Below are 13,254 nucleotides of genomic sequence, written 5' to 3' on the forward strand. Positions count from 1 at the left end.
GTACGTGTGTGTTAAATCACACAACCATCGTACCGATCGTATGCTTTTGGTCCTAACAAAGAGCATCTCTAGCTCGTTTCCTCTAAAATTTAACTCCTCGAATCACCACCTAGAGATCAACTAGAATGCGGCGTCAGATTTTTAAGCACGGCAAATCAAATGTTTCTTATAGCAAAGTATGTTGCCACAAGGATGACAATTTTCTTTGACAAACTCGGCGATTCCTGACAAAAAAAACTGAACATAGCAAGGATCCGCCATTGTTTGCTAAAGGAAATTGTCATCCTCACAACGACATAATTTGTCATCTCGGGAGTTCAATTTGCCTGTTAAAATATCTGACGACCGATTGGTGACGAAATCCAAACTTTTCTCAACTGGTTTCTTCCCTAAACCTAACTCACTGCTTTTTTTGCCAAATTATACTACGTTATATTCTTTTGCATTAGAAAATTCACTCCAAAAACACCACATTATTTCTGGATTTATTTCAGGCCTTGCAGTGATGTGCGTTTAGCGGGAGGAGACGTTCTCGTCGACCATGAAGGTGTCTGTGACAACTTCGTTAATCTCAAAATGATGTGTCGGCTCAATATCTCGGCGGTGCTTATAAGGGTTGGGTGTGCGTGCGTGTGTTCATAGGCGTGAGTGTATAGGCGTATGTATGAGCGTCCGTGTCTACATTGTGTTAAAAAAATCCACATTATTATAGAAAACATAGAGAAAATGAGGAAAAGAAATATCCTTTTAGGCATATCACACACATGCATTCTGATATTAATACACATGTTTAAATTTTATAGGGTCATCAGGACATAATTTTGATTATTATTATCATTATCAGAATACATGTGTATGATATTTATATATAGTATTAGCACTATGTATAGAAACACTGGACGAAGAAACATCTTGTTATGAAGCTTCTAATGAATTTCATTTGGAGAATTGTCACCCATGCTTAATGGTTGAATATGAAATTTGTATGAAAATGGTTTTTTCCTTATCTGTAGTTCCATACATAACAGGGTTGTGTTTTTTTCACTTTACGTGAACTATTATAATTTAAATATTTCTAGATGTGACATGAAGTTCATTGAATTCTTTTGTTGAAATTTTCCTCCATGATTAATGGTTTTATACAAATTTGTACGAATAGTGGAATTCTATCAATTTTCTTGTATGTAATACTCCCTCCGTCCCATAATATAAGAACGTTTTTATTATACTACACTAATGTAAAAAACGTTCTGCCGACGGAGAGAGTACCATATATATAATAGTGTTTTGACAAACTCATTGATCATTAAATTTAAAATAAATAAACGGCGCATCAGTATATATGAGGCGAGCAACTTGGCAACACATGGTTGATACAACATACATAAATTAAGAAACATAGTGCATGGGTTAAATTTTGATGGAATGTTACGATTATGTTACCGCGCTCTGCAGTGAGCATGCATGCCACGACATGTGGCTTGAATTGATGTACTTACTACTACTACTAGACGTTAATAACACCGTGCTACGGAAGCAAGGGTTGTTTCAATTCCCCGCTGATCACAGCTCGATGTACCAATGTTGCCGTGCATGTTGAGAGGTTATCACGGCGCGTGCATGTCCCCTAAGCTACCCAGGGCAAGCCAGGAAGAAGCCTCCGTCTTGCCCTTCTTCTTTGGCGGCGCCGGCTCCTCCTCATGATGCGCGTACGGCGGACCCTCGGGGGCGGGGGCGGGGGCGGCGCCGGCGGACCTGTCCTTGCGCTTCGACAGGAACCGCTGCAGCGACGCCTTCCTCGCGATCGGCATGTCGACGAACGCCGGCGCGGGCGGCTGTGCGACGGGCGCTCCCTGCGAGGCCGCCGCCGCCGCGGCGGCGAACCGGACCAGCTCGGCGGCCCTGGCCGGCGTGCAGCCGTCGAGCACCACCACCCTCCCCCCGTAGAAGATGGTCAGCTGCTGCGCCCCGTCCGCCGGCGAGCCGGGCTCCTGGAGGGCGGCCCCCAGCACGCCGGGCGCCGAGACGCCGGACGCCCTGACGTACTGGCTGAGCACGCCGCAGGCCGAGGCGAAGCGGCGCGCCGCGGAGTCGGCCGCAGCCGCCGTCGCCGTCGTGGTCGCCATCGGCGGCATCGTCGCCTGGACGGACGTGCGGGCTAGTGGGCGAGGCGAGGCGAGGCGAGCCGAGACGAGAGGGAGGGAGGGTTTCGGTGGCGATCAATGGCGTTCGCTAAGCTCTGCGCACCAACCGCGGTCGCCGTTCGATCGATCGAGTTCGTGGACCCCGTGTTATATAGATGGACGCGGCAGGAGGCAGGGGAGGTGGAGACGAGACGGGACGAGACGAGGAGTTGGTTGCCATGCAGTTGAGGGAGGGAGGGAGGGGCGGTGCGGCGTGGCGACCCGATGGTGGTTAGGGACGGGCGGGACGTGAGGGAAAACGTGGGCGGTTGGCCGGCCGGCGCATGCCGCGCGCGGGCGACACAGCGAGGGGAGGGGGCGCTGGGGAAGGTGGCGGATCGACCGCGCGAGCGCGCGACGCGCGTGCGTGAATTCGGAAACGGGCGCCCTCGCGCTGGCGCGACGACCAGCAACCGTCTCCTCCTTCCCGTTTCGGGCCTGGCAGTAAAAAAACGAGAGGCTGTGATGGACTGGGCAAGGGCCTCTGGCTGGCTGGACGAGTGGCCCGAATCCGTCGATTCACATCGGATGGACGCCGAAGCTGCGTGATTAACCGCGTGCCCGCTACGTTTCTGCCTCGTGCGCCGGGGGTGAAAAAAGGGATAGGGTTCCTTTCTGCGAATGTGTCGCGTGTGTTGTGGGCGATGGAAATGCTCAGATCGAGATAAGCGCTGCTTTTATCCGGTTGGTTAATTAGGGTCCCCGCCCCGCTGTTTCCCCTTAACCAAGGATAGCAACACTCCTAAATAAAAGTGTTCCTTGGAAGAAAGCAAACAAAAACATGGGAGCCACATGACTGTTTTGGCTTTGTGGCACGTGCATCACTTCTTTCACCACAACATATACCGCAAGAGCTTCTCGCATCCTCCCATCCCAGGAATCAACTCGTGGAGCTGAAGGCTACTGTACACCGCAGGTATCCCAACACGGCCAAACCCGCGCATGCACTTTAGGCGAGGCGCCACGTCCACTGCACATTATTAGCTCCGGCACGGGCCATTTCCTCTTCCTGCTACGAACCCGACGCGCTGAAACAACACTGCCTTCATAGCGAATCTGCACGATTCTTCTCCATTTCTCCCCGCGTTCGAGCACCCGACGCGCCCCACGGCCGTCGGGTAGCCCGAAGGAGCAGGTAGGCTGCCCCCGTACGTTCGGCGAAGCCAACTTGTGTCGTTGTGCGTCCGTCGATTCTCTCTCTAGCTAGCCGAACCGTGCATACTATTTTCTCCGTTTCGAATTACTTGTCGTAGGTATGAATGTATCTAGATATATTTTAGTTCTAGATATATTTATTTCTGTGATGAGTAATTTAAAACGGACGAAGTACCATCGACCGAGTTGGACGCGGTTCCTTCCCTTTGGCTGGCTGGCTAGCTAGCTTTCGGTAAAGAAACTTACTAGAAAGGCACTACGGGCGACTGGCGATCACGCGGCCGAGGACACGGGGGAGGCAACCACTCCTCTCCACGCGAGCTTTAGTAGCTAATCTAATAGCCGATCCCTCATGTGCGTGCATGATTAGTCGCGGGACGTCTTGTCTTAACATAATGTGCGCGAGCTCATCTACGCGACGTAGGACAAATAGGATAGTACGATGCGGCCAAACCGATCCCATTTGTCTATGCAGCCATGCTTTGCGCTCGGCTGTTGGGGGCCATTATCCTACCATATCGTCGAGCGCAGGACGTCGTGCACGCACTCGCCTGCAGGATCGGCCGATTCCCTGTGCATCCCGCGTGGTGCCTTCTCTATTCTGGCTGCCGCGGCGACGACTTGCACGCGTCAACGACGAGAACTAAGCGTCGCCGGATGCATGCACGAAGCTTCCAGCTCCGTTCGTAGCATGGCTGATTGCGCGCGTGGCGGTGCTATGCAGTGTCGACGGGCGTGCCCACGTGTCGACGACGATACGTGTGCGTGTGGCGGCGTCGGGGCCGACCTTTGGTAGTCGGCCAAGTACGTCAAATCGTGCCGCTACTCCTTGAGTTCGTTCGTGCGTTCCCATGCAAGTCGGAGTGTGGGACTGATGGATGGATTCGATGCCCCGCGGCTTTGTGCTGCTTTCACACTTTCTTCGCCCCAAGTACAGCAGAGAATAGCTTGGCGTGCCGTGCCTCGCCGCCTTTGCACGTCCCCTGCATGACATTGGCTCTTTACGTATTGATCATCGTGCCGATTAATTAAACTACGTACTGCTTAGACACTTCTTAGTCCTTCTCTTTTGTTGCGAGCATGTGCTGATCACTTTTGCTAACTTGTCCTGGACTGGGCTCCTAGGCACTAGCCAGTCACCACCTTTCTTAAGTGATCGCTTTTAATGGATTATTATATTTTTCAACTCGACCACCTTTTCTAATTGATCGTTCTAAATTCTTTTGTATTACTCCCTCCGTTCCGAATTACTCGTCGCGAAAATGGATGTATTTAGAACTAAAACGGAGGGAGTACTTTTCAACTAGAAGTACCTTTGCCTTCTACTCCCTCCGTTTCAAAATAGATGATTCAACTTTATACTAATGTTAGTACAAAGTATGATTAGTACAAAGTTGAGTCATCTATTTTGAAACGAAGAAAGTATTGCATAGTCAAGCAACGCAAAAAGAAATGGGTGCGGCTAGGTCCCAGTCGATTAAAAGGCTTAAGCAAGTCTCAGTCAAATGATATAGTATGTATGAAGAAAAAAACTGAAAAAAATTGTTTTTGCATGAATCTCCATGCAAAATCAAAGAAAGATACTATCGACTGTAACATAACGAAGTCTCAATGAACAGAGACCTAGTAAAACCGGGAAAAAAACAAGCAACGCAGCTATACCATGGAAAAGAAAAGGAAGAACATGTTCAAAAAAAAGAAAAGAAAAGAAAAGGAAGACACAACCCCCGACGTGGCCAAGAAAAACCACCAGGAGAGAGTATAGGGGCCCCACCACCAGCCCATGACCCGCGCTGCACACTGCACGCGCAACCGTGGCCTAGCAAAACCGGCCGCCGAACTCAACCCCGAAAACGTACAGAGCCCAGGCATTTCTTCCACCACCCCCTTTCGTCGCTCCACGCCACCACCGCCACCAGGCCGCGCACATGCGCAGCACCCCGCAAATACACGCCGACCGGCTGGCCGATCGGCGAAAACCCACGGCGAAATTGGGCGAGACGTGCGGTGCTGGGAGACGGACGGGCCTTCCGCTCCTATCCATCCATCCATCCATCCATCACTCCTCGTCCCGTCGCCTCCCGGCCGGCGCCTTTCACATGCTGTTTTCCTCTCCTGCCCGCGAAACAGAAATTAGGCCTCGCCCAGCTGTACACGCCCGCGAAAAGGAGAGAGCGCGCCGGGACTTAACCCCGCGACTCACCCGCCCCCCGGCCGGACGGGCAAACACACGTACATACCTCGGCACCGCAGGTCTCATCGTTTCCTTCCGCTGGAGATCGACATGGGAGCCGAGCAGCAGCACCAGGCCGCCGGGGACAGCAGGTTCGCCGCGGCGTTCGGCCTGCTGCGCCAGTACATGAGGGAGCAGCCTGGCGTGGTCACCGTGGGCCTCTCGCCGGGCGTCGAGGCGGTGGCGCCCGAGCAGCGGATCCGGACCATGGAGCTCTTCCCCCAGCAGGCCGGCACGGTCAGGGGCTCGCACGAGAGGTACGTCTTTGCGCGCCAGCCACACCTTCGTGCCCGCCGGGTGACCGGAGAACGTCCTCGAAACGTCTTCCCATGGAGTTCTTGGAAAATATTCACTCCTGGTTGATGGATGCTAACGCTGTTGCTAATCAGGACGGGGCCTGAGAGAGCGCCGCTCACCATCTTCTACGGCGGGAGGACGTTCGTGTTCGACGACTTCCCCGCCGAGAAGGCCAGGGAGCTCATGCAGCTCGCCGGCTCCTTCTGCGCGCCGCCGCCCGCCCCCGACGCCGAGCCCGCCTGCCAGAACGCGCCGGGGCAGCCTTGCTTGTCAGGTCCGGATCGCGCTACACTCGTGCTCGGTCACCGTCCGTATTAGATACAAAATACAACCAACTGACAAAAACATGTGTCGTGCGCGCGCGCGCTTGTGTAGACCTGCCGGTCGCGAGGAAGGCGTCGCTCCACAGGTTCCTGGCGAAGAGGAAGAGCAGGCTCACCGCGGCAGATCCGTACCCGGCGCCGTTAGCGGCGCCGGGGGCCGGGGCGGCCAAGGAGACGGCCGGCAAGGCTGCGCCGGAGGACGGCGGCGCGCCGTGGCTCGGCGTCAACCCCGCGCTCCAGCTCAACTGAAGGATTTGATGAGCCGGGGAGAGGAATAAATCACTGCCTCACTGCTTCTCCACGTAGTACTACTAGTACTATGTACTGCTACGTGGATCCTTGATTGTTGCCGTTTTTATCTTACGCCCGTTAATTGGCTGCGTCAGGGCAATCAACTGCATGGCGCTGGCTAAATATATATAGCACGTATGTTCTTCATCTGTTTGAGAATTCTTTGGTGTCGAATAAAAGAATTCTTTCATGCTGAATTTGTTACTGTATGCGAGTATACTACTAATTACGTAGCTTAGATTTGTATAAGCTGTATTAAATGTAGTGATGGTGCGCAATATTGTTACTTTTACTGGTTATTTTTTTATGTGTTAGTGTGAACTATTAACGTTTGCTCGTTAGATCGTTGGGTCATGTATCTTCATGAGAATATGTGAAAATTGAGAGAACTACATTTCACGCATGTCTTGTGCTGCCCGCACCCGTGACTTGGATGGCGAACCTAGCAGCCACCGAACACTCCCCTCCCTCGTCATTTCCTTCTTCGCCACCATTGGGGCAAAGCCGGAATGGTGGAAGGTGTTGATTGGGCTTCATTCTCGTGTAAGCTATGCTAGGGTGGCGACAACCCTTCTTGTCATGTCTTTGGAAGGGGAGCGGAGGGCAGCGATGCCACAATGATCTTCCTAGGTGGTGCAATGATCTCCTCTATCGTGACATATGCGGTAGGGGCCAGTCGGGTAGCGTTACTACATGTCGGTTTTATCTTACGCCCGTTAATTGGCTGCGTCGGGGCAATCAACTACATGGCACTGGCTAAATATATATAGTACGTGTGTTCTTCAACTGTTTGAGAATTCTTTGGTGTCGAATAAAAGAATTCTTTCATGCTGAATTATTTACTGTATGCAAGTATACTAATTACGTAGCTTAGATTTGTATAAGCTGTATTAAATGTAGTGATGGTGCACAATATTGTTACTTTTACTGGTTATTTTTTATTATGTGTTAGTGTGAAATATTAACAGTTGCTCGTTAGACTGTTGGTTCTTGTATCTTCATAAGAATATGTGAAAATCAAGAGTTCACCCATGTCTTGTGTCACCCACACGGGTGACTTGGATTGCGAACCCTAGTCGCCACCGAGCACTCCCCGCCCTCATCATTCCCTTCTTCGCCACTATTGGGGCAAAGCTGCAATGGTGGAATGTGTTGATTAGGCCTTCATTCTCGTGTAAGCCATGCTAGGGTGGCGACAACCCTTCTTGTCATGTCTTTGGAAGGGGGGTGGAGGGCGGCAATGCCACAACAATCTTCCTAGGCGGTGCAACGATCTCCTCTACCGTGACATATTTGGCAGGGGCCGGTCGGGTAGCGTTTCTACACGTCAGTTCTGGTTAGGGGTGAAACGGGAGCCTTAGCTTCGGTTTGTTGGTTAATACTTCAAAGTTTATTAGTAATTTGGATAACAATATTTAAATGGTTTGATTATCCGGCTAGAAATAGGATGTTCCTATATCTTCGTATATTAGAAATGCCATGTCCTATATAGCCTATCCTAATTTCCCACACGAATCGTGGTCAGATTGTGCTCAAATGTCTTACCATATATGGACTAAAAAATGATTATGATTGAAAATGACCCTAACCACTTTCACCCTTAGTTTCAGTTTCCTCAAGGTTGTGGGCCCGAGTTGGGTGGTGGTGGTGCCTTGATGTCGCCCCCTCCTTGAAGGCGTCGTTTTTAGTCCATTGTTCTATGCTTCTCTCAGGGTTATGTGGTGGTGGGGTGCTATTTGATGATGGTAGGGTGTGTTGTAGACCTGCAGCGAGATGTGCTCTTTTGACTGAGGCAGGGACGGAACCAGGCTACCACCGGGCCCCAAGTCTGCTTCATTGCTACAGTGATCAACAATGTAAAAAACACTATAGTCAAACAAAGGGATAAATCCTCACGCCCGGGCCTAGCCCCCCCCCCCCCCCCCCCCCGCCCGGCCTGGGTCGTGTCTCCGCCACTGGACTGAGGGGCCATTTGTCCATGCATTGGCTCACTGTGGGGAGCTTCAGACTGTCGGGATTGTGTCCCTCGTTTGTGGGGAAAGGTCTGACGATGTGGTGCATTCCTAACGATCTAGTTTTGTTCTTTCCCATCCGACGGCTTAGTCTCTTCGCATCGTGTTGCTTCTTTGTGTTTTGTTCAGTCCCACTCGCCTTTAGATGTAACTTCACTATGTTCCTTGTACATGTATACCTCTTGTAGTTGCCCTGGTTTGTATGTGTGTTTGTGATTGTATCGCGAAGCTGGTTAAACAATATATTGTGTTTATGTTGCGCGGTCTTTAATTCACCCCGGGCCACGGAGGTTTCTCCATAGGATATGTGAAAATTGTAGAGTGTCTTTAAAAAGGAAGTTTATGAATTCCCCGAACTGCAAGACGATGACAGTAGAGCATCTTCAGCCATGTAACTCTAGTTCGACACCTCAAACGCCCGCAGACGCTGATCGGGCGTGTTCGTTTTGAACCCCTATTTATTCATTCGCGCAGCCACAATTCTCATTTTCTTCCTTATATGTCCGATCATTTGCACGTGATTGGTGGAGATGAAGAGAGGGAAATAAAAGAATGACTAAAGAAAGAGAAAAGGTGGTCCGGGTAAAGCTGCGTTCTATGTGGCGGATTGACCGGGCGTGTCCGCGAGCCCTCATATCCTCCCCATATTTAAGATGGACATGAGGGTTCGCGGACAGCCTGGACATGTAAAGAACATATGAGGGGTCCAGTTGGGTCACTTGTTTCCCTCTCTCCTATCCGGCCGGGCGCGTCGACGGGCGTTTAAAGGATCCGGCTGTAGATGCTCTTACAAGTTGTTCACTTTTTCTGAGATTAGTTGTCGCTCAAATGGATGTGTCCAGTGTACAAATTTAAACGACCACGTGCCCGTTGATGCCCCTGTCTTTGTAAAACTGCGGAGGGGCCGGATTCAAGCATCCTGTCTTTGTTTATCCCTGTTGACAATTTAGGTCCTGTAGAAAGTAGTGCAACGTTCTCCATTCATAGATCTGCGCCTGCCTTTATCGGACAGGTGGCGTGCCACCTTGTGATCGATGAGCTCAAGATTCGATTGCCAAAAGCTAAAACCTGGTCATCCAATTCGTCCCCGTACGTGTCGTGCGCGGTAGGAAGGCGTTGGAAGAAGCAGGAAACGTGCGTGATGCATCATGCATGGCATGCGTAGTGTGCGCATGGTGTTCGCGGTTACACGTCGTTGTTCTCGTCGAGACTTTGCGTGCGCGCGCACGTCAAAGCTTTTAATTACCACGTCAAAACTTGATGCGGCTAACCTTGGAAATTAAACACGCTGCGGTCGCTGTAATTATTTACTACTCTAAACTCCTGTCGGCCTCGTGGCACGTAGGAGTACTTAATTCGGCGTCGCAAGTCAAAAGCGGAAGAGTAAATTACCAAGAGAGGATCCGTCGTGATCAGAAAGAGGAGCAAGTTTGATCAAATCTTCTTTCTCTCGTACGTTTGGCAGATCTTGCACGTAGGTCCGCAGGATTAGTTTTCAGTTAATCTTTCCATTCCGGTTCGCTGGGAGCACCCGAGCTGGTACGTGTCCGCAGCGTGTGACCGCGCTCTGCTATCAAGGCTGGCTTATTCGCCTGCGTACGCACGTACGTGGTGTGCATGGCTGTATTTTTGATTTGTCATGTGTAGACTTTTCTTTCCTCTGACAACCGGTGTAGCTAGGGAGTTGACAAGAGGGCGACCGGAATCCTTCGATTACCAAATGTCTTGGTAAATAAGATTTTTTTCTTGACACGTAAATGGAAGGGCGCACGCAACTGGTGGCGAGCTTGCGGTTAGAGTTTTGCCACTTCCGGTCTCATCTCCCCTGGTCATACGTAGGCTCGTCAGTACGAGTAGATACACTAGTAGTACAAGTTGGGCCAATTTGAATCTGCTAGTTGAGCTCGGTCAGTATGACTTAATCTATTACCAACTGAAAAGAAAGAGCGGCAAACCAATCTGTGATTGGATGGTTAAAGGGACTATGGCATCCCCAGCCCGTTAGGGTTCAAAGACTGATGCTTGCATTTATTTCTGAATTTATTTCAGAAATTCCGGCGATGCCCGTTCAGTGGAAGGAGATGTTTCCGTCAACGATGAGATGTCTATGATTACTTTGTAAATTTCAAGATGATATGCCGGCTCAGTCTTTCGAAGATGCTTATAGGGGTACTGCCTTAAAAAAAAGAGCGGAAATGTTGAGGACGACCGAATTTGTTTCGCATGTGACCGGTTCGTAGCTGCACGCCTGGAATCCCGGAGGCCCCAGCGGCGCTCCGCCCGTCGACCATCGCGTGCTCCTGACACGGCCGCGGCTGACCCCATTTCTTTTCTTTTCGATTGATGCTTGGCTGGCCCCATTTCCTCCCCGTTTACTTTCGCTTCCTACTCCATTACCATCATCACGCAAAATTCAAACCTTATCAGCGGAAACTATGGACGTCAACGCACATGTTCACCTCGTAGCAGAACGGCTGCGACGAGACCAAACCAAAACAGAGCAGCACACACCTCGAAATTCATCAATCAAAAGAGAAAAAGAGAAGAAACTCAACGCAGCGCCCATGGTCGACGGACCATGTGCCGGGCGCCGGGCCACGGCGCCCGAAAGCGAAAGCGCGCGCGATCCTCTTCCTCCCCCTCGGAGCTTTCGCACCGCAACAAAACCGCATACTGGTAGCACAGCATATCCTAGTCTAATGCCAGTACTCCTACTGTCTACTGGTACTATTATCATCTTTCGTCGTCTCCCCCACGTTTCTCAGCATGTGACCACGAGTACTAGTTTATACTTGGCCGTATGTCCGTCGACCGGCCGACCTCGCCGCGCCATGCCGTACTGGCCCCGTCCGCCGCCCGTGAAAGCCTTATATTTTCGCGTGTTTGTGCGCCGGTCGGACGGGGACGGGTGGGCGCCGGGTCGCTGTCCTGCTCCCCGTCTCCGTGATACCACCACCAAAGCGGGTGCGCGTGACACGCCGAGTCTCCTCCGGCGAACCGTGGGCCGGGAAAGATAAGATCACGCCGCGATTCAAGTACAGTCGACAACATGTACCCGTTTCTCCCTCCTCCTCGTGTCCTCGTGATCGGCGGGCACGGCAAAAGGGCGGGGAGCCGGAGTAAAGCCCGGCTGGCCGATGCCGACTTGATGCCGGGAGGGTGCGTCTCGTGACTGTCTGGTCTCTGGTGTAGGGGTGGTACGGCTGTGCGGGTTGGCCGAGATTTATTTGCTGCTCTGTTTGGTTGATGGCGGCATGCAAATGCACGTGTGTGGGCGAGCTCGCATATGCATCCGTTTGTTCTTGGCGTGTGCAAGCAAGCAAACCTTGTTGAAATCGTGAACACGCTAATTTTATTGAGGTGGTGTTTATGTCTGTTGTTTGTTAATGGAGCGCCGTCTCCGGTTAGCCATTATCTCACCTCGTGTCGAACCATGCGTTCGCTTTTTTTTTTTGTATAGTTCACCTCGATATAATCTGAAAATGACCGACATGAAAATATCAAAGGATCTCATATACCGGTATAACCACGGACATCGGAATATACATGGAGCACAAGCCGGGAAAGAGGGAAGAAAAGGGAGGGAGATGGCAAATCATTCAAAGAAAAAAAAAAGATGATGGATGTCCCCGACTTATAGCGGGAGTTCAAACCATTACTAGTGGTTAGAATTTTTTTTTACTGCACGTATGATTAGCTTGATCTACTAGGATGAACGAAGTAAGGTGGCGATAAAGCTTGACTGATTTGGCTGTGATGCGGATGGATATGGTCGGAATAGCAAACAAACCGCCCGCGCGAGAGCCAATAAAAACCTTGTGGTATTGGAATGGGCTAAATGGGCCAAAAGCTAAGCGCTTCATAACTTTTCTTTCCTAGCTATTGTAGATGTATAGGAAGATCGTTTTTCCGTTTGTTTTAAGATTTAATTACCAGAAGACCAATTATAAACTTGGTCATCAACCAAGATCAAAACACATATTAATTATAAGTCTTTTCTCCTTTTTCTACATGTGGTGAAGACAAATGCATATAATTTGGAAGTTAGATAATCAACCTTTTGTGATATTATATTATTTTCATTATAAGTTTCCTCTGAAAAGATGGAAAGTGCTTCTATATTATGCTGGCAAATTCAGATTGTTTGTATACTCACACATTGTGGTTTGACATGCACATACAAGTTAAATTTGTGAATAAATATAAATATTCGTCCTTCCACCGATTGTATCTAATGGCTACTTCCGTAAGAAATACTCACACATTGTGGTGCAAATTTCGCATATTGATTTTTTATTTCAACGTTAATAAACCACTCTTTAGTGATTTGAACGCCCTTATATTTCTTTACGGAGGGAGTAGATGGTTATTTCGTGTTCAATATGCTCTAAATCAACTCTTTGAAATTTACTCTGTACCAAGCAACTTTAATCGTTTCTCTTTATATAGTATTCACCATGTTAGTGAAAATATAATAATATAAAAATCTTTTACGATCAATATATGCATACAAACTTAATGATATTGTTGCTACCGGAATTTTTTGAGGAAATAATTACAATTATTCGTAATCAAATTTAGATAATTTAACTGTACATTGTGAATAGATATATGTACACAACTTTGCTTATTGTCATTGCAATAAAAGAGTACAACAAAAACATGGGAATTCTTCAACAACCTTTAATTTAATGGTGCACTACATGCCTACAAGGATTCAAATATGAAGTTTTACAAATATTTTGATATGACACAACTCT

The 13,254-nt window shown here is 49.6% G+C and overlaps 2 protein-coding genes across 2 annotated transcripts; one reads left to right on the top strand and one right to left on the bottom strand.

Annotated features, from left to right (window-relative positions):
• Positions 1-1,370: 1,370 nt before the first annotated feature.
• Positions 1,371-2,306, bottom strand: LOC125554227 (protein TIFY 11a). The gene has a single exon (XM_048717810.2). The coding sequence runs from the start codon at positions 2,133-2,135 to the stop codon at positions 1,608-1,610; it is 528 nt and encodes a 175-aa protein (XP_048573767.2). The 5' UTR covers positions 2,136-2,306; the 3' UTR covers positions 1,371-1,607.
• Positions 2,307-5,227: 2,921 nt separating this feature from the next.
• LOC125552846 (protein TIFY 11c) lies at positions 5,228-6,679 on the top strand. Its single transcript, XM_048716539.2, has 3 exons — positions 5,228-5,828; positions 5,961-6,142; positions 6,244-6,679. The coding sequence occupies exons 1-3, from the start codon at positions 5,623-5,625 to the stop codon at positions 6,438-6,440; spliced, it is 585 nt and encodes a 194-aa protein (XP_048572496.2). The 5' UTR covers positions 5,228-5,622; the 3' UTR covers positions 6,441-6,679.
• Positions 6,680-13,254: the final 6,575 nt, after the last annotated feature.

Source organism: Triticum urartu, chromosome 4A (genome assembly GCF_056163025.1).
Source record: "Triticum urartu cultivar PI428250 chromosome 4A, HENAU_Tu73, whole genome shotgun sequence".
NCBI classification, from domain to species: Eukaryota; Viridiplantae; Streptophyta; class Magnoliopsida; order Poales; family Poaceae; genus Triticum; species Triticum urartu.